This window comes from Eutrema salsugineum, unplaced genomic scaffold, assembly GCF_000478725.1.
Source record: "Eutrema salsugineum unplaced genomic scaffold, Eutsalg1_0 scaffold_5, whole genome shotgun sequence".
Classification (NCBI taxonomy): Eukaryota; Viridiplantae; Streptophyta; class Magnoliopsida; order Brassicales; family Brassicaceae; genus Eutrema; species Eutrema salsugineum.
In genome coordinates this window covers 7356346-7375732 of record NW_006256612.1, presented here as the reverse complement: position 1 = coordinate 7375732, position 19387 = coordinate 7356346, and the positions used below count along the sequence as shown (strand labels likewise).

At 39.0% G+C, this 19387-nt stretch overlaps 6 protein-coding genes across 7 annotated transcripts; 4 read left to right on the top strand and 2 right to left on the bottom strand.

Annotated features, from left to right (window-relative positions):
• Positions 1 to 322: 322 nt before the first annotated feature.
• Positions 323 to 2915, top strand: LOC18992670 (putative methyltransferase At1g22800, mitochondrial). The gene is made up of 11 exons (XM_024152499.1): positions 323 to 620; positions 743 to 826; positions 1005 to 1083; positions 1184 to 1325; positions 1425 to 1494; positions 1609 to 1673; positions 1780 to 1858; positions 1998 to 2085; positions 2187 to 2251; positions 2354 to 2443; positions 2620 to 2915. Exons 1-11 carry the CDS (start codon positions 426 to 428, stop codon positions 2740 to 2742), a joined length of 1080 nt encoding a protein of 359 aa, XP_024008267.1. The 5' UTR covers positions 323 to 425; the 3' UTR covers positions 2743 to 2915.
• Positions 2916 to 4083: 1168 nt separating this feature from the next.
• Positions 4084 to 4539, bottom strand: LOC18992669 (ethylene-responsive transcription factor ERF019). The gene has a single exon (XM_006416090.1). It carries the CDS (start codon positions 4537 to 4539, stop codon positions 4084 to 4086), a length of 456 nt encoding a protein of 151 aa, XP_006416153.1.
• Positions 4540 to 6068: 1529 nt separating this feature from the next.
• LOC18992668 (pentatricopeptide repeat-containing protein At1g22830) lies at positions 6069 to 8626 on the top strand. The gene is made up of 2 exons (XM_006416089.2): positions 6069 to 6199; positions 6296 to 8626. Exon 2 carries the CDS (start codon positions 6434 to 6436, stop codon positions 8531 to 8533), a length of 2100 nt encoding a protein of 699 aa, XP_006416152.1. The 5' UTR covers positions 6069 to 6199; positions 6296 to 6433; the 3' UTR covers positions 8534 to 8626.
• A 367-nt stretch (positions 8627 to 8993) lies between these two features.
• Positions 8994 to 10199, top strand: LOC18992667 (cytochrome c). The gene is made up of 3 exons (XM_006416088.2): positions 8994 to 9205; positions 9577 to 9710; positions 9810 to 10199. Exons 1-3 carry the CDS (start codon positions 9094 to 9096, stop codon positions 9900 to 9902), a joined length of 339 nt encoding a protein of 112 aa, XP_006416151.1. The 5' UTR covers positions 8994 to 9093; the 3' UTR covers positions 9903 to 10199.
• LOC18992666 (TVP38/TMEM64 family membrane protein slr0305) lies at positions 10096 to 12615 on the bottom strand. The gene is made up of 7 exons (XM_006416087.2): positions 12102 to 12615; positions 11863 to 11915; positions 11649 to 11741; positions 11308 to 11531; positions 11111 to 11177; positions 10485 to 10595; positions 10096 to 10327 (listed from the first exon to the last, which is right to left on the bottom strand). Exons 1-7 carry the CDS (start codon positions 12508 to 12510, stop codon positions 10295 to 10297), a joined length of 990 nt encoding a protein of 329 aa, XP_006416150.1. The 5' UTR covers positions 12511 to 12615; the 3' UTR covers positions 10096 to 10294.
• Positions 12616 to 13252: 637 nt separating this feature from the next.
• Positions 13253 to 19258, top strand: LOC18992665 (transforming growth factor-beta receptor-associated protein 1). 2 transcript variants are annotated; one of them, XM_006416086.2, is made up of 14 exons: positions 13253 to 14434; positions 14527 to 14802; positions 14980 to 15176; positions 15286 to 15427; positions 15941 to 16216; positions 16319 to 16391; positions 16834 to 16882; positions 17040 to 17325; positions 17500 to 17555; positions 17721 to 17789; positions 17887 to 17998; positions 18107 to 18196; positions 18493 to 18663; positions 18800 to 19258. In XM_006416086.2, exons 1-14 carry the CDS (start codon positions 13373 to 13375, stop codon positions 18890 to 18892), a joined length of 2952 nt encoding a protein of 983 aa, XP_006416149.1. In that variant the 5' UTR covers positions 13253 to 13372; the 3' UTR covers positions 18893 to 19258. The 2 variants fall into 2 exon arrangements, 1 of the variants encoding a protein (XP_006416149.1); XR_002898004.1 differs by having other exon boundaries at positions 13373 to 14434; positions 17873 to 17998; positions 18800 to 19022.
• Positions 19259 to 19387: the final 129 nt, after the last annotated feature.

The following is a 19387-nucleotide window of genomic DNA, read 5'->3' as shown; positions in this document are numbered from 1 at the left end:
ACTATGAGTGATGATGAACTTTGTGACTGCCTAATTGGATCTGGTGGCATGTGTGTGCACTCTCTATTCCCTTTTGTTTTAAGTTTTAAGAGGATGTTTCGTATTTACGACCAGCGATTTGGTCGTCTCGAGCATGAAAAGACTTGTCAAAAATTTTGCATTTTGATACCTAAGTTTTATTGGAATCAAAACTCCGCCGATAATATAGAGAGGTAAAAAATACGCTAATAAAAACAAAAGACGATTAATGAAATAAAAATAATATACGAGGACCAAAATGAAATAAGACTAGACAAAAGAAAATTAGAGAGAGTCGTCCGTCGTCTCTCCAAACCAAACCCAGAAACTCCGTCCAGACGTGTTCCGGTGCAGCCAAGAACCAGTTACAGAGAGAGAGAGAGAGAGAGAGAGAGAGAGAGAGAGAGATGCGGAAGATCAGTTCCCTGTGCGGAAGAATTACGAGATTACCCCCCGAAAAACCAACGAAGCAATCTCATTCATTTTTTCTCGCCTCTCACTCTTTCGGTTTCCTTAGCGACGGTGGTTATGGCGGTGGCGCTGAGCCTCAGCAGAATAGCTCCAGGGTCAAGATCTTCGATCGAGACCTCAAGCGCATACATGTGCACTTTTCGAATTCATCTTTCATTTTTCCTTTCTCGTTCCCGATTCTTTTGTTTCTGATTTATTACTTTTCCTTCTTTTTTTTTGTGTGTGTGTTTTCGATTTGACTCCTGGATTGAAGCGTGACCGAGCGGCGTGGCTGTCTCGACATAGAAATGACACTTTTGTCGACGCTGTTGCAGAGAATCTGCTTGACCGCTTAGAGGTAAGTTACTCGAGCTCCGTTTTTTATATCATCGCTTTAAGACAAGTTAGAGAGCTACTAGTATTAGCAAAAAAAATGCCATAGGTGAGTAATGAATCATGTTTCTCGTCTTTAATTATAATCAAGATTAGTGATCTTCTTTTCTTTTTTTTTTTTCTTGCTATGCTCTTTCTCTAAGGATTGTAAGAAGCGTTTTCCCACTGCATTGTGTTTGGGAGGATCTCTTGGTGCTGTTCAGCGATTGCTACGTGGTCGCGGTTTGTTAGCTCTCTCTCTCTCTCTGTCTGTCTTTTGACTGTTCTGATTTGGATCAACATTTTTTTCTATTCCGATGCTGAATTTGGCTTTGTTGCGCAGGTGGGATTGAAAAGCTTATCATGATGGATACCTCATATGACATGATTCAGTCATGTAGAGATGCTCAACAAGATTCGCTCCTTGAATCCATCGAGACATCTTATTTGGTCGGTGATGAAGAGTTTCTTCCAATCAAAGAGAGGTAACAACAACACTAGTTTTTTTTTTTTTTTTTTCTTGCCTTTTGCCGCCTGAGTTATATACCTTACTAACATCTGCTCAATGGCTTTCTTCTGCAAAGTTCGGCTGATTTGATCATAAGTTCGTTGGGGCTTCACTGGACAAATGATCTTCCAGGATCCATGATCCAGGTTTTCCCCTTATTTATTATTTTTTTTTTTTTGGGGTTTTTTTGCTGGTGCAATGTGTATCCTCTGAGCGATGTTAATTGATGTGTGCTGGTTTTGGATTGAAATAACTGGCAGTGCAAACTGGCGCTGAAGCCTGATGGCCTATTCTTAGCAGCAATTCTTGGCGGAGAAACCTTAAAGTTTGTCCTGTCTTTCCATTTCGTATCAACAAGACTCAACATACTAAAAACATAATGTGTCCTTTCTTGTTATCCTTTATAAATTGAAAATTTTCTCTTTTATCAGGGAGCTGAGAATAGCATGCACTTTGGCTCACATGGAGCGCGAAGGTGGCATTAGTCCCCGGTTATCGCCTTTGGCACAGGTGTGTCTGTGTGTGCGTGAGTCTTAGCTTGAAAATGACGCCGATTGCAATTTTTGTGTAGATGACAGATTGGTTTCTAGTACTGAGCTCAGGAACATTGGCTTTCTCTCTCTCTCTTTTTTTTTTCTTCTTCTTTCAGGTTAGGGACGCAGGGAATCTCTTAACGAGGGCGGGTTTTAGTCTTCCTGGGGTTGACGTTGACGAATATGTTGTTAAGTACAAGTGTGGTATAAACTATTCCACTTTTTGTTCCTTCATCACTGGTGTGTGTATCTTGTAAGAAATTCTTCATCAAAGTTTGCCTCTTGTTTGATGTCTTTCTACTCAGCGCTGGATCTTATAGAGCATCTTCGTGCTATGGGTGAAACAAATGCTCTTCTTCAAAGAAACAAGGCTGGTTTCTTCTTCCTGCCAGAATTTATTTTGCAATTCTGACTACTCCATACATTTTCCTTAACCAAGATTCCTCTTCTTGACTACAAAAAAAAAAAACAGATTTTGAACCGCGAAACTGCACTTGCCACAGCAGCCATATATGACTCCATGTTCGCCACAGAAGATGGCACTGTCCCTGCTACTTTTCAGGTCTGTTGCTTGAACTTTAGAGCTATCTCAATAGCAGAAGAACCATTAACCCAGCTCCCTTATTTAAGTTGTTTTCCTATACAATCCTATATATAGCCATAGATATTATATAGCCGTATAGGCTTTTACCTGCACGGTACGCAATCTATAAAGTTTTGAGGAGCATTTCTATGTAGGTGATTTACATGACGGGATGGAGAGAACACTCGTCTCATCCGCAGGCCAAGCGGAGAGGCTCAGCCACGGTATCCTTCACGGATATCCAGAAGCAATTTGGCGGTGATAACCTTGAATCTTGATTGGTTGATTGATGAGGAGATCAGGGCCGTGCCCATGTTAAAGAGAAAAATAAACACTTCGCCTACGAGCTTTGTGAATATACATATTTTTTTGGGATACATTTTGATATTAAAAAGATTGGGACAATGATAAACTTATTCTAAACTATTAAACATAATAAATCGTATTCAACATATTTAAAACATGCTTTGGTTTTTTTATATTTTTGTTTTGTTATGATATCTATTTTGACTTAATTTTAGTTAATTAGAAAACATTTGTGACTCTATACCTGAAGTATACTATCATAATTTATTCTATTATATCATTCAAAAACCAAAAAAAAAAAATATTATTTGTATAAATTCAAAATGAATTTTATAAAAAGAAAAATTAAAAATATCTCATCGTTGAGTAAAATGTTGTATTGATAATATTTTTTTTCAGTTAAGAAATCTTTTTTACACATATTATGTTATATGCTTAGAAAGAAATACATGATTAACTTTCATTTTTTTTAAAGAGAGTTTGTGTGTCGAAATAATTTGTTTTATATACAATATTAAATACTACTTCCATTGTTTCAATTTATAGATCATTTTAGAATTAATTTTTTATTATTTCAAATTAAGTGTTGTTTTTGATTTTTAATGCAGAATTTTTAGATAAATTTTCATTTTTAACCTTATTGTAATGTATTAATAATAGAGAAAATTATATAGTGTATTAATTAAGAGTGTTATATAAATTTTAATATGTCATTTTTAATAATTTGTGCGGAACAATTTTAAACAATCTATAAACTGAAATGAAGAGAGGAAGTACTAATTAAAATAATATTAATCTGATAATACTAAATTATTTTTTGCATTAAAAATGTATAAAAATATTTAAATTATAATGGATTAATAAAATAATTATTTTAACTAAAATGCTATGATAGTTGCGAAATCTTAGAAAGGGCTCTGGATAAATGATAAATCAAGACTTTACGAATGAGACTGAGAGAATTAGTGACTTAACTATAGAGTACTTTGTGAGAAACTCTTCTAAGTTTGTCTCCAAAAATATGACCTTTGTCTGAGTTGTTCATTGCGCGAAAGCATCCCAATCATGTTGCTTAATGCTTAATGTATCTTGCATCGAATAATAATGGTGGACTAATTGACCAGATACATGTTCGACAATGGTAAATTCGTACAACTAACCAAAGTTTCTTGAATTGGCCCGACAGTGAAACATACTTGTATATATATTCACAACATTTTTTGTTTGCTTACTAGGATCCAACGATGCTTTCTTTTTTTTTTTTTTGTAGCTATATATATATATATATATATCTAAAAAAATCAAAAAGAAGATCAAACGTGATCGTGACCGTCCAGATAATCATACACTGATATGTTCAACGGCTCCAGTACTTCACCTCCATTCTCACAATACGCCGTCGTACCACCGTACACAGAGTTCCCGGACATGAGATCACCGCCGCCGTTACGGTGGACGATTAAGCCGGCGTCAACGGCCATTCCGGCATTGGAAGCAGCTTGCTGGATAGATCTCGGAGAAGTTTTGGAAGCGATCGAAGGAGGAAGCAATTGCGGGAAATTGAGAGTCTCGAGTGAATTGGGTTGGTGTAAACAGAAGAATGCCACGTCGTGTGCTACGGCGGCGCCTTCTGCGGTGGAGAATGAGCCTAACCAGAGACGCTCGCGAGTTCCCGGAACTCGTATCTCCGATACCCATTTTCCCCATTTCCGGCGACGGATTCCTTTGTACTTTGATTGAGTTTCACCGGCGTCGTCTCTGTTATCCATTTCTTGTATGTTTTGTTTGAGTTTTTGAATCTCTGAGGATACGGTGACTATTTATACGTTGAACTTTGAAAGTCAAAAAGGATTAAATAATATATGTACCATAATATTAGTTACGTTGACCAATCTAATCAAATTTTATATAATAATAATATTTTTTAATTCAACTGAAAAAATCAACGGGTCAAAGTATGACCCCTCTAGTGGTGGTATCAATTTGACATGCGGTGGATATTTGCTGGTTTCAAGTTTTATGAGAGTGAATATATTTTATTAATGTAATTAAAAAATGAATCAATTTTTTTTCTTCACAATTTAAACTATACGCATAAAATGCTTTTTAGGTTTTATTGCTTAAATAACATTTAAATTGTTTTACTTTTTTAGTCAAAACTAATTTTTTAACATTCAGATACTTTTGGCATCTATTTATTTTCAAAAAGATGTAGCTACGACTTCGTAAATAAATAAAAATTGGTCGTATAATTATTATTTTTTACAAATAAGTGTCTCTATTATTTATCGCTGTTGTTCAAATAATTTATTATTACAACATAGGGATGTTAGGTGAATTTGTGATTTTCTTTTTATATCATTGTTCATTTAGACCAAAACATTATTAAGACTAAAACATGATATTAAGGGGAAAGCAGTTAAAAACCCACAAAAAGTCGATTCAAACTTGAGAATCCAGATGAAGAGAACGTGAAATGTTGTCGTGTGTTGTTAACCACGTGGGGATAAGAAAACAACGAAGACTTTCTTTGCTTTTTTTTTGGTTTTGTTTTGTGTGTACATTTGCATCATGCGTGACGTGAGCAGCAGCGTCTAAACCGGGTCCCTTTATTTTTTTTTTTTTGGCATTTGACCAAAATCTATCAATGACTGACTCTCCACGGACTGACTACACACAGCCAGACCAAAACTAATTGCAAAAAGTTGTTTTTTGTATTGTTATGTAATTAATATATGCAGAGACAAATTGATATGGTGTCGAAATTAGTTCACACACAGCCACGCCCTCACACGGAATCACCCACGGAGGAAGGAACTAGTCTCGTCATGTAATCAATGTGGTTCACAATCAGATTAGTTGATTAGTGTACTTCTGGTCTATACACACATTTTTGGATCATTCTATTCTATTACACACCGACTCATTTTGATGATGTTGACATTTAGAACTAAGATATAATTTAGAAAGGTTTTACTATGAGTTTTGTCCGTGTTTATTTATAAAAATAAAACATTTTACTAGTATTATATTATTATATCATATATATTAGCATCATTTATAAACAGTATACACTATAATATTTGATGTTTCATTTTATAAGTTTAAAGAAAGAAAGAAAATAGCTTAGTGGGCTAAAATGGGTTAGAAATATAATTGGGTCATGAAGTGAATGATCTTAAACAAGAGGCCCAATTTCATCTGATTACATTTCACCAAACGAACAAAATTCAAAGGCATCTCTTTTCTTTTCTACAAAACCTTTGCCACCACTTCACGCGCGGCTTCTCCTTCTTTGATTCGTCCCTTCGCTCGGTGCTGTCTCCGGAACATCTGTCTTTTGTTTTTCTTCTTCCTACATGAGTTCTGTCTCCTCTCTTCTATGCTTCTATAGTTTTACCTCGTACTTCTGTGTTTCGACTGTGTACGGTATGTTTTGAGCACCACTTGTTTGATGATATTCCTCAATAAATCTATTTTCTTTTTTTTCTTTCTCACCTTTATTTTCTGCTTTGATTTTTTCAGACGGAGAAGCTAAATTGGTTGAATTTTTGCTTTCATGGATCAAACTAACATTGGAACAATAAACAAAACCGATTCTTTTCGCGAAACTCTTCTGGGTTTCTTGGGTAGACGTTGCGATCATATGCCCGCTTACTGTATATGCCGTCTTCTCCTTCCCGCTATCTTCCCAGAGGTCTCACCGTAACCGAAATTCGCAAGTTTATTCCCCAATCGTGGAAACACCCACCAAGAGAAGAAGAAACCCACGATGAATCAGTTCCGGATGCTCTTTTCAAATCACTCGGACATTTCATCTCCCATGGTGATTTGCACGAAGCTTTCAGAGCTTTCTCCCTCCTTCTCCGTCAGTCTTCTTTGCCTGGTTCTCATGAATTCTTTTTGCAATCAGCTGCTTCCCTTTTATCGTCCTGCGTGGAGTTCAACGAGTTCGTCCCGGGGCAGCAAATTCACGCTCATTGTATCTCCTCGGGTCTGGAGTTTGACCCCGTTTTGGTCCCAAAGCTGGTTACTTTCTACTCTGCCTTTAATCTCCTTGACGAGGCTCAGAGCATCACTGAGAGCTCCGACATTTCGCATCCCTTGCCGTGGAATGTGCTCATCGGTTCGTATGTCAGGAACAAACGGTTTGATGAGGCGGTTGCTGCTTACAAGCGGATGGTGAGTAATGGGATTCGACCAGATGCTTTTACTTACCCGTCGGTTCTCAAGGCCTGTGGAGCATTGCTGGATTTTGCATCCGGAAGAGTTGTTCATGGCTCCATCGAGGTTAGCTCTCACAGGTGCAGCTTGTATGTCTGCAATGCCTTGATATCTATGTATAAAAGATTTGGTAAAGTCGATATCGCTCGGAAATTGTTTGACGGGATGTCTGAAAGGGATGCCGTCTCATGGAACACAGTGATTAACTGTTATGCCTCTCCAGGCAAGTGGGAGGAAGCTCTTAAGCTTTTTGATAGAATGGGTCTCTCTGGTGTAGAAGCGTCTGTTGTAACTTGGAACACATTTGCTGGACGTTATTTGCAGGCAGGAGACTACGCAGGGGCTTTGCATCATGTCGCTAAGATGAGAAATCACAAAGGAAGTTTAGATCCTGTAGCTGTGATTAATGGTTTGAAGGCATGCTCCCAGCTTGGAGCGATACGGTGGGGAAAAGAATTTCATTGCCTTGCAATCCGTTGTTGTTACACTCGAATTGACAATGTTGGAAGTTCGCTGATCACAATGTACTCAAGATGTGGCGATCTTAGGAACGCCTTAATAGCGTTTCTGGAGATTGAAACAAATAGTTTGAGTACATGGAATTCTATCATTTCCGGTTATGCCTACAACGAGAGATCAGAAGAAACATCTTTCCTGCTTAAGGAGATGTTGCTCGCTGGCTTTCACCCAAATCATGTTACGCTTGCAAGCATTCTAGCACTTTGTGCTCGGGTGGCAAACCTGCAGCATGGGAAAGAGATTAACTGCTACGTCCTGAGGCGGCAAAGCTTCAAAGACTGTTTAATCCTGTGGAACTCCCTCGTTGATATGTATGCGAAATGTGGGAAAATCGTCGCTGCAAATCGGGTATATGATTCGATGACCAAAAGGGACAAAGTGACATACACGTCCTTGATATATGGATATGGCATACTTGGTGAAGGAGAAGTCGCATTGGCATGGTTCAACGATATGATCAGATCCGGTATCAACCCTGATCATGTAACTATGGTTGCAGTTTTATCAGCTTGTAGCCATTCCAATTTATTGCGTAAAGGACAAAGCATGTTTGAGAAGATGCAGCATGTGCTTGGTATACCCCCTCGCCTTGAACACTATTCTTGTATGGTTGATCTCTATTGCAGAGCAGGTGACCTGGCTAGAGCGAGAAATATAATCCGTAGAATACCTGAGGAGCCATCTCGTGCTATGTGTGCTACTCTAATAATAGCTTGCTTGAACCACGGGAACAAAGACATTGGTGAATGGGCTGCAGATAAGCTACTCCTGGAGATGAAGCCAGAGAACTTTAGGCACTATCTGTTGATTGCAGAGATGTGTAGAGTTAGTGGTTCTTGGAGCAATCTTGCAAAGGTGAAGGAGACTTTGATGAGTTTGCAAAAGGCTCATGAGTTTGCTTTGGTGGATACAGATAGTGGGTCAGATGGATTGAATAAGCCAATGATCGATACTGTTGGTTTGTCTTGCATCAGTCAAGAGCAAAGTTCAGATGAGGAACGTCTTGTAGAAATAGGATAAATATGTTATTTGACCCCTTCTTTTTCTGAGGATACAGCATCATCAATTTGTTGATTGTATACATAATCTCTATCAAAAAGAAGTTTTACATTTGCTTTATTTCCCCCACCGGATGCTAATCTCTTATTTACATACAAACTTTTGTTCTCAGGGAAACAGAATAAAGTTTTAGAACCTTGAAATCGCTGTTCAAAATAAAACAAAAAATTAACGAAAAGAACCTTGAAATCAATATGCAGGAAGCTAATTTTCAGTTTCTTTCTTTGGAGTATATAACCAAAAAAATAATAAGTAACTGATAATTGAAGTTCAAATTTTGCTCTGGATGCCTTTGAAAAATTATTCTGATCTATAAGCAAAAACAGCTTTTACATGAAAATAAAATTGAGCCCAGTAAAAAACCCATTTGATTATTGGCCCATTATTACTGATTTGGTTTAAGAGGGCTCTCTTTCCCCACACACAAACCCTAAAGAATCTTTCCAAATTCCTAAAAGCTCCAAAGAAGCGAGATCCGTGTTCATTTTCTCTTGTTGTTTCCCGTTCCGTTGCCGGCGAAAATGGCGTCGTTTGACGAAGCACCACCAGGGAACCCCACGGCCGGTGATAAGATCTTCAGGCTCAAGTGTGCTCAGTGCCACACCGTCGAAAAAGGCGCCGGTCACAAACAAGGTTACACGCAAATCCATCTCTGATCTCGTGGCTTGTTTTTATCTATGTTGGATTTAGAGTTTATCTGGATTTCGTATCATGTCGCTTCGGGACCGATCTGTTCATGCGTTAGCTTATAGATCTCCGATTGCGAATCCGTCGGTCGATCAAATAATCATAGATCCGATCCATGAACATTGATATCGCGTTGTTGTTTATCCTTGAAACATTTCAATGTTTCTGTGACGATTACGAATTTTCTGGCCTTGTCTCACTTGTCTTAGTATTTGATTTCGAATCCTAGATAGTGAAATAATATAACAATTGATCTTTGGCTAGCTGGATCATCATTACCCATTGTTGATCTTACGTTTTGTGAAAATGGTTTATAGGACCGAATCTAAACGGTCTCTTTGGAAGACAATCGGGCACAACCGCTGGTTACTCTTACTCTGCTGCTAACAAGAACAAAGCTGTGGAATGGGAAGAGAAGACCTTGTACGATTACTTGCTTAACCCTAAGAAGGTATCCCTCTGTTATCATGATACATGCCTGCTTGTTTCATGATTCGTCGTGAATAACATTTGAGATTGATATTTTCTGATTTGGTGTTGTGATATGCAGTACATTCCCGGAACGAAGATGGTCTTCCCTGGGCTGAAGAAGCCACAAGACCGCGCTGATCTCATCGCCTACTTGAAGAATGCTACTGCCTAGTGAATCAATGGTGTGGGACGTGACGATTTCGATTCCCGAAGATTGGATATTCTTTTGACAAATAAAAATCTCAAAACTTTTGTTTTTGTTTTTTTGGAAATGCCCTCATCTTCAATTACGTTTTGGTGAGAATTTGGCTGTCGAGTTCCAAACGCACTCGAGTACTTCCGTTTTTATTTGAAACCATTGTATCGCATATTCTTGTTTCTTTTTGTCGAGAAAAAATATTATATTATCAACTATGAACAATAAGAAGGCAATATTAATGTCATCCTAGATAAACATTCAACTTTGGTACATTGTTCTCCTTACAAGTCCTAGAGTGTTTAATCTTTACCCAATGGATCCAAATCCAATCACTGGCCTGTTTCATTTTCTTAGTTTGCAGTTCTCTACTTATCATCATCAATATCTTTTATAGCATCCTGCAACACCCGACAAGCATGGGATCAGTATTGGGAGGTTAGAGTCAGTTGTTCTTCTGACATTAGAAGAGTTTGCACTATGCTGCTTACTGGTATGGTGACAGTGAAAAGGCAGGCCAGAGAAAAAGGAAAACAATTACTAACAAGTACGAGTTACCTTTGCAAGGCGTGTCACATATGTTGCAGCCAATGCAGTTACCAACAGACCCAACCCGAGTGTTAAAAGCTGGCCGTTTCCTCCAGGCAAGCCAACATTAGATTCTTCTTGCTGAAACAACATCGATAGAAGATAGCCATTTGATGAATTAATGATGCTTGACAGAATCACAATATATTCACAGCCCATCACATTCATGAAAGCCACACAACACAAGTCGAGCAGACACATAATTTCTTCGATTTAAGTTAAATTGCATAAGTAATGACTGTCTTCCTATTGTCGAGTATTTTTGTCTTTTATTCGATATCAGTCCCCTTTTTCATTACGTCAAAGACAATAAAATTTTGATGTGATCCCACAGGTTGATGATCTGTAACCTTCTTAACCCCCTGCTTTTCTAAGTTAGCTTTCACTGGTAGTTCTACATAGACTACTGCTGATCAACATGGACCTATTGTACACCTAGCAAAAGAAAAAGCTTGGTGGATCCTAATGTACCCTTACACTTGACATGAGAAGAAATGCATGTTTCTGTGCAGTTACATTTTTTTTTTTTTTGGTCCTAGTGTCTACACTTTGGAGGGATAAAAAGAAATAGATTATAAAAAGACAACAAAACTCACAATAATTGCTCGTCCAAAAGCGCCAGCGCTGACATAAGCCCAAGATCCTGGAAGCATACCCAACCAGCTGCAAAAATAGTATGATCCATGAATATGTATGTAAACTCAGAGTCACCTTATCAAGTTGAACTCTTGTTCTTAAATGCAAAACAAATTGACCATAGGGCAATAGTATAAGAAGTTGCACTAACACAAACCTTCCAAACACGTAAGGCACAAACTTCACAGATGTTAACCCGTAAAGGTAATTTCCAAGAGAGAAAGGAAGCAGAGGGCTTAGCCGAAGGAGAGTAACAACCCTAAACCCATTTTCACCAATCGCTTTATCAATGGCGAGGAACTTCTTGTTGCCTTCAACTAACTTAAGGATGCGCTCTCGGGCAAAGTATCTGGCAATTAGGAAAGCAACACTAGCAGCCATCTAACCAGAAGTAAAAACCAAAAAAAAAAATCAGACAACCAAAGATATATAGAACTTGGTAAAGGTGACTTGATGAAATGGATATTGAGTTTTCTGTGTTCTGGTAGAACAACTTACTGTTCCACTGATAGAAACTATGATAGTGCCAACAACAGAACCGAAGAGAAGACCAGCCGACATCGTCAGTGGGAGAGCCGGAATGGCTAGTATCTAAGCAGAAGACAAAACAAAAACAAAAACAAAAGCTTGAAGCTGAGGCTACAGAGTCTCAGTGGAAAATCAAAGTTGGATTCAAGCAATGGAGCAAAAACATCAAAAAGAAAAAGCTTGCCTCAAGACCAGCATACACGGCAATGAACAGTGCATACCCAGCCGGACCATAACCTGTTATTGATTCGAGAACACAGGTCAACTTCTGAAAATTGATCAAAACTTATCCTAAATGCATCGGTTAACTAGAGGTCTATTGTCATTGAGCTCAACATACAACCAGAAGGCTAAACCATACAATCAATCAACCCTATTGCAGACCATATGCACATAAAATCGAATCGGCCAAGTAGTAGAAACCTTCGATTAGAGTTGAGAACTGAGTGAGAAACGTATTGATCTGGTCTCTGTAGACGTAGCCAACGCCGGCGAATCCACCAACAGAACCAATCAACAAAACGCCGGCCAAAATCGTGCCCTTGATAGCAGCATCCCCTTCCGATCCGCCATCGTCATCGCTCTCAGCCGCGGAGGATTTAGCATCGTCGTCGTTGTCGTCGTCACTGGATTTGGGATTGAAGAACCACCGGAGACTCTGGGGAGGTGGAGCGGTGGACGGAGGGCGAAGAGACTGTTGCTGCTTCTTCTTCTTCGTCTGCTTGAGAGAAGAACATGGCTTGAGGAAATGGAATCGCCTGCAGAGCCTGAAGGAGGAGTTGCAGATGAAAGGAAGAGAAGAGGATCTGAGACCCAGAGTGAGGCTGCGCATCTTAAAGCAGCTTTTTAACCAAGATTGGAATTGAAGCTGTTGTTGTTGTATCTGTGTGCCATCCAATTTTTTTTCTTCACAGTTTCTTTCTCTGTTGGCGCGGCATTTTTCCTACCGAAGAAGACGCATTTCGGATGGGGCTTCTGGCGATCTCGAGTGCCACGTGTCCTTCGCTCTAAGGATCACGAAATTAAATTCATTTCCTCCATAACCATTTTTTTTTCGTGGTATATTGCCTCGTAATACATTGAAAAAATGATAATACAGTAATTCGATCGTTTATTCGCATCCAAAGTCGAAACAAACAAATTCAATTTATTTGATATTTCGTCATATAAACATACTCTATGTTTTTTTTTTAATACAGTTTATACGTTTGAATTAAGGCAAAAAAAAAAAGAATTAAGGCCAGAAATCATTTCGACAATGCTTATGGTGGAACAAGAATATCAAAACATGTAACAAAACCGAAGAAATCGAATGTAGAATCAAAGAAAAACACGAAATTGGAAGCAAATCAAAACGGAATAAAGATGATTTCCGCTCTGTTAATGAACTGAGTTAGTCTCTTAGTTACAACTTTCAATTATTTATGCTATCGGTTAGTCCGGTTTAATAACAAGGATAAACATCATTGCTAAAACGGCCCCGTTTCATAGCTTTGAGAAACAAGGATAGTAAAGTGTAAAAATTCTAAAAGTGTTGTTGTTATTAAGAAGTCAAAATGGGAATTCGACGTGTCTGATGACTCTTTGGTCTTACCGGCATTCGTGACTGATCGCCGGAGTTTCCAATCGCCATTACTCTTCTGCTCAAAAATTCCGGTCACTGCCACTGTCTTCCTATTCCTGTTTTAGGTCAGATGGCCAAATCTCGGGCAGTTGTGGAGCTTACTGCCCGTTTCGATCTCGGCGGCGACGATAAGATCCGAGCCCTGTCTCTCTCCCCTCACTCCGATTCCCAAACCCTAGTATACGTCGGCACTTTCTCCGGATCCCTTCTTCTCCTCTCCATCGACACTTCAACCAATATTGTCGCGCGTCTCGGAAGTGTGTCGCTGAGCGCTTCTCCAGTGGAGTCTGTCTTCGTGCTCGGCCAGGAAAGAGGGAAAGTTCTAGCACTCTGTAATGGGTGCTTGCACTTGGTGGATTCGCTTCTATCTCAACCCGCTAAGAGATTGGGTGGTTTATTAAAAGGGATCAATGTTGTTGCTAGGAGAGTGAGAGGACGCGACTCGTCGAGTACTGACTTATTGCCTTCCGATGTTTCAGCTGATTCCAGCTCGAGCAAGAAGTTTCTTCAGATGCTTGGCGCTGGGAATCGGGTGAGTGACATCAAAGGTAAGGATTCCCGACATGAGCGAGTCCACCAAGGTCATTATGTTTTCGCTGTTGCAATTAGTGAGAGAATGTTGCTGATCGAACTTCAATGTGATGAGAAAGATGGGACAAGTGCTTCCTTTGTTGTCTTGAAAGAGGTTATGGGAATTGGTGGGATTAAAACTTTGGTTTGGCTTGATGATTATGTTATTGCGGGAACCGTTAAAGGGTATAGCTTGATCTCGTGCGTTACTGGTCAAAGTGGGGTGATTTTCACGTTGCCTGATGTGTCTGCTCCGCCACTGCTCAAATTGCTATGCAAAGAGTGGAAGGTGTTGTTGTTGGTGGACAATGTTGGAGTTGTTGTGGACACAAATGGTCAGCCTATTGGAGGGAGCCTTGTGTTTCGGAGGAGGCCTGATTCTGTTGGAGAGTTGTCTTTCTATTTGGTGACGGTTGGAGATGGAAAGATGGAAATTCATCAGAAGAAGTCGGGTGCTTGTGTTCAGTCAGTTAGTTTTGGTCCTGAAGGGTGCGGGCCTTCATTTTTGGCCGTAGATGAGGCAGGAGATGGAAACCTTTTGGCTGTTACTACCTTGTCTAAGGTGTTTATCCCGATAATGGCTATCTTCACTTCTCTCGAGTATATCGTGTTGATCATGAATTTTCTTTCAACTCTTTCATTGTGATGTTTCAGCTTCTTTTTTACCGGAGAGTGCCTTATGAAGAACAGATTAAAGACCTTATGAGAAAAAAGAGATATAGAGAAGCCATCTCCCTGGTGGAGGAGCTTGATTCAGAGGGGGAAATTTCGAAAGAAATGCTTTCTTTTCTTCATGCTCAGATAGGGTATCTACTACTATTCGATTTGCGCTTTGAGGAAGCGGTGGATCAGTTTTTAAAGTCAGAAAAAATGGAACCTTCTGAAGTTTTCCCTTTTATCATGCGGGATCCTAATCGGTGGTCTTTGCTGGTATGTTTTTTTATTTCCTGGCAGCTGGAATTTTATGATGTACTCTAAAGTTGTTTCTAACAGCTCACTATTTCCCTTGCCAAAAGGCATTTCCTAACATGTAGTGAACCTGATTTATGATGCCTCAAGCCTTGTCCAACTGCTCTCTGCTTCACTAATATTCTTACTTGCTTTCAGGTTCCAAGAAACAGGTACTGGGGACTGCATCCTCCCCCTGCTCCATTCGAAGATGTTGTAGATAATGGGTTGATGGCCATCCAGAGAGCCATTTTTTTAAGAAAAGCGGGGATGGACACTCCGGTTGACGAAGAGTTTCTCTCAAATCCTCCAAGTAGAGCTGATTTATTGGAGTCAGCAATTAAAAACATCACCAGGTGATATAACTGCTCTTTTTATGCATTTTGCTCTCCTCTACAGAGGTATATTATTGCTTTCTATGGTTCAAATTGGCATATAACGAGGTAATGTTACCCTTTGCAAAAGGTACCTCGAGCTATCACGTGAGAAGGACTTAAGTCACCCAGTAAGAGAAGGAATAGACACGCTTCTAATGCTTCTGTACAGAGCTTTAAACCGTACTGAAGATATGGAGAATCTTGCATCTTCTGATAATAACTGCGTCGTGGTATGTCTTTCTAGTGAATATATTATACACATGCGCATATTTGCATAGCCAAATCGATAAGTGGCACCACAAATTAAGAGCTGAAAGATGTAAGAAATCTGTAATTTGGACCTAATAATCTATTTCTTTGACAGAGCTAGTTGAGTAAGATAGTTATGGCTTGGGTAAATAGGAGAAGAAATCAAGTTTCCAGTGCCTAGGAGACTCTGCGTTTTTATATTGTTGTACTTATAATAGTTTGGCAGTTTTGTAGCTGAGAGCTAGTTTAGTAAACTACTATGGCACTGGACCAGTGATAACCATTGTGTGCTATAGTATGACTTCCCTAAGAAGAGAAGCTACACTGAACCGCTGTTAGCTGGAAATTACGAACAGTGGACTGTAGTACTCTAGGATTTTATGTTAATGTACCATGAGGAGATTAAAATTTAATGGATCCTTAAATTACAATTGAGAGTTTGTTGTCAGAAGGCTGCTTGAGGAATGACTTTACAACTTGCGTGGGCGGTGCAGGAGGAGTTGGAGACTGCTTTAAATGAATCTGGACATTTACGGACACTGGCATTCCTCTATGCAAGTAAGGGGATGAGTGCAAAGGCTCTTGCTATTTGGCGTCTCTTTACAAAGAATTATTCATCTGGTCTATGGCAAGACTCAGATGACTTGGTGCCCTATTTACACGACAACGAGCTCATTAGGTTATCAGGTAAAGAAGCTGCTGCCGCAGAAGCAGCCAGAATTCTTGAGGAACCCTGTGATACAGAACTGACATTGCAGCATCTTAGTTGGGTATGACATTTAATATATTATAATCCCCAAGTTGTTTTGGCTTTGTACATTAAAGATTTGCATCTTGTGAATATAATTGATGATTGCTATATCATTTTTCAGATTTCAGATATAAACCCATTGTTTGCGATCCAAGTCTTGACGTCTGATAAAAGGACAGAAGAGCTTTCGCCAGGTGGGAATCAGGGTTAACAGGACATTTGTATTTGATTGTGAGTCGGATGTTGATCTCTTTTCGTTATTCTCAGAAAAAATTTGCCAAGTGTTTCTTAGGTTTACAATTGTTATCTATTCTGGATTTGTTTTGATGAACAATGGCTTAGTTGAAGTCTGGGATGACTAAAGTAATGCAAGAAGCTCAAGGCTGCTTTGGGTTTAGGGTAACATCCATGCTTATATTCTCATGTCTCTAGTGTGTTTTACATCATTACAGTTAAGAATAAAATTAGAATAGACACTATCCCATAACTGCTGTAAAAAACTACAGTATCCAAATTGTTTTTTTCCTTAATTTGGCTGGATTTTGAGTGTCTTGCATATGAAATTAGATACACAATGGTGGATAAGCACTAAACTTTTCTTATTGATGTAAGGGTATGTGTTTCGTAATATTGCAGAGAAAGTAATTCAAGCTATTGATCCCAAAAAGGTGGAAATCATACAGAGGTATAGTTAGTTACAGCATACATAAATTTCATAAAATTGAGTTTACTAAAACCGTACTAGTAAATACTAGGAGGAAGGTCCACGGGAGTTTTTTTGTAGCAAAGTTGGGAAGTTTATAAACTACTATTTTATTGCCGAATTTACATATACTGGTTAGGTACCTCCAATGGTTGATTGAAGAAAGAGACTACAATGATCCGCAACTGCATACATCCTATGCTCTCTCACTTGCCAAATCAACACTTGAATGTGTTGAAGTTCAAAATGGTATCCAAGAAGCTGATTCTGGAGGCAGAGAGGCACACGATTATAATGTTGGAAGTATTTCTTTGTTTGAAAGTGATGTACGGGAAAGATTGCAGACTTTTTTGCAATCTTCAGACCTATATGATCCTGAAGAAATCTTGGATTTGATTGAAGGATCAGAACTGTGGTTGGAAAAGGTTTGTCTGTCACATTTGTTACCTTCTGTTTATGAATGGTGCTAAAAAGTGACATTTTGTTGTGTATGAGAATTTATTATGTTGGTACACCGATGGTTGTTCGATAAATTTTCTACTGTCAATATTTTTGTGCTGTTTTACCCAATTGACATATGTATACATTTTTTTTGATAGGCAATCCTATACCGAAGGATAGGGCAGGAGACATTGGTCCTCCAAATTCTAGCACTGTAAGCTCACATTTATAGTGATTAGAAGTGATAAAGAACGGACCGGAATTGTCTATATGATTGTTCTGGAAACCGAAGATTTTGAGAGCTTATGAAGTGAGCAGATACAGTTTATGGTGAATTTGAATGTGTGGTTACTGATAACATTTTCTGTGGTGGGCGCAGGAAGCTTGAGGATTGTGCAGCTGCAGAGCAATATTGTGTAGAGATTGGAAGACCAGATGCATTTATGCAGTAGGTTCTTTTCCTTTATTTCATCACTTTATTGTGAATGCCATCGCATGGTTGCACTTTTCCTTATTCAATTCTTATAACAGAAAAATTATCTTAGGTTACTTGATATGTACCTGGATCCTCAAAATGGTAAAGGGCCTATGTTCAAGGCTGCTGTCCGTCTTCTCCACAACCACGGGGAATCACTTGATCCTTTGCAAGTTTTGGAAGTAAGAAACCCCAGTCCTTCATATGAAGCTGATGTTGCTTCTTATCCTAGAGCTTTTTCATTTGCTAGTTATTTGATGATGGAGCTGATATCATGTTTTATTTGGCAGAAATTGTCTCCTGACATGCCCTTAAAACTGGCATCGGATACTATTTTGAGAATGTTGAGGGCTCGGGTTCATCATCATCGTCAAGGCCAAGTAAAAATTCACAATCCCTTTGCTCTCTAATCAGTGTATTCTATATCTGCTACTGTTGTGAATATCTCTGTTTTGAGAAGGGAAAGGAGTGGGGGAGGAATATTGTGTGTTTTAGTTGTCAAATCTGCCATGGGTAACAGTAATATGCACAGTTAAATGCCAAGAGGAGATCATTACCGGAAGTAACATTGATAAAGTTATTAATACTTGGAACAGTGCTTTATCTTCTTGAATCTATAATGTGGTGTGGGTTGTTGAGCTTTAGTGTCTGAATGTTCTTAAGTCAATGGTTACAGACGGTACACAATATATCTCGTGCATTGGATGTGGACTCAAGGTTGGCAAGATTAGAAGAAAGATCACGACACGTGCAGATAAATGACGAGAGTCTCTGCGATTCCTGCTATGCTCGCCTAGGAACCAAGCTATTTGCTATGTACCCTGATGATACCATTGTGTGTTACAAGGTTAGTCCACCGCCTACTACATCTCTTGCAACAAAGCAATGATGCATGCCTTGTGTGTTTTTTTTTTACAACGAGCATGAATTCATTGCATGTTTCCTTTCCCTGAGGCTACTTTTGTTCTTCTTCTTGTTCCCAGTGTTACCGACGCCTGGGTGAATCAAAGTCAGTGACGGGCCGTGACTTCAAGCGAGATGTTCTGATAAAACCCGGTTGGTTAGTGAACCGGTAGCAGAAACCTCTTGTTCGGTAACAATGGCGTCTTTCACCTGATCTCTAACCTCTCACAAATACAGAGAAGCCCGTACAGTACACAGATGATGAAGAACGTAATGAACAGCATAAGAATCTGAATTCGGATTGCCATAGCTTCATGAAGTTCGTCTCTTAGGCTTGTGGAGACATATTCAGTCGGAAACATTTCAAAGGTTCTTGACGTTACCGCAATGGTGGAGGGCATCGAGTAGTTTTCTTTGTGACAGACAGTTATGGGCAAAATGATCTATTAAATTTATCTAATGCCTTGTAATCTACTTTTTACTCAAGACGGAGGACCTGTTTGGGTAATAAATGGAAATAATAAATCCTGTAATAAAAACCAGAAGAAAAAGGTAACGAGTGAGAAAAAGATAAAAAAAAAAGGGAAGAAAAATCAAACAGACAAGTCCGTCGCTGGAAAGAGGGTCTCAGGGGAAGAAGACGATCTTCGAATAATATCATTTCAGGT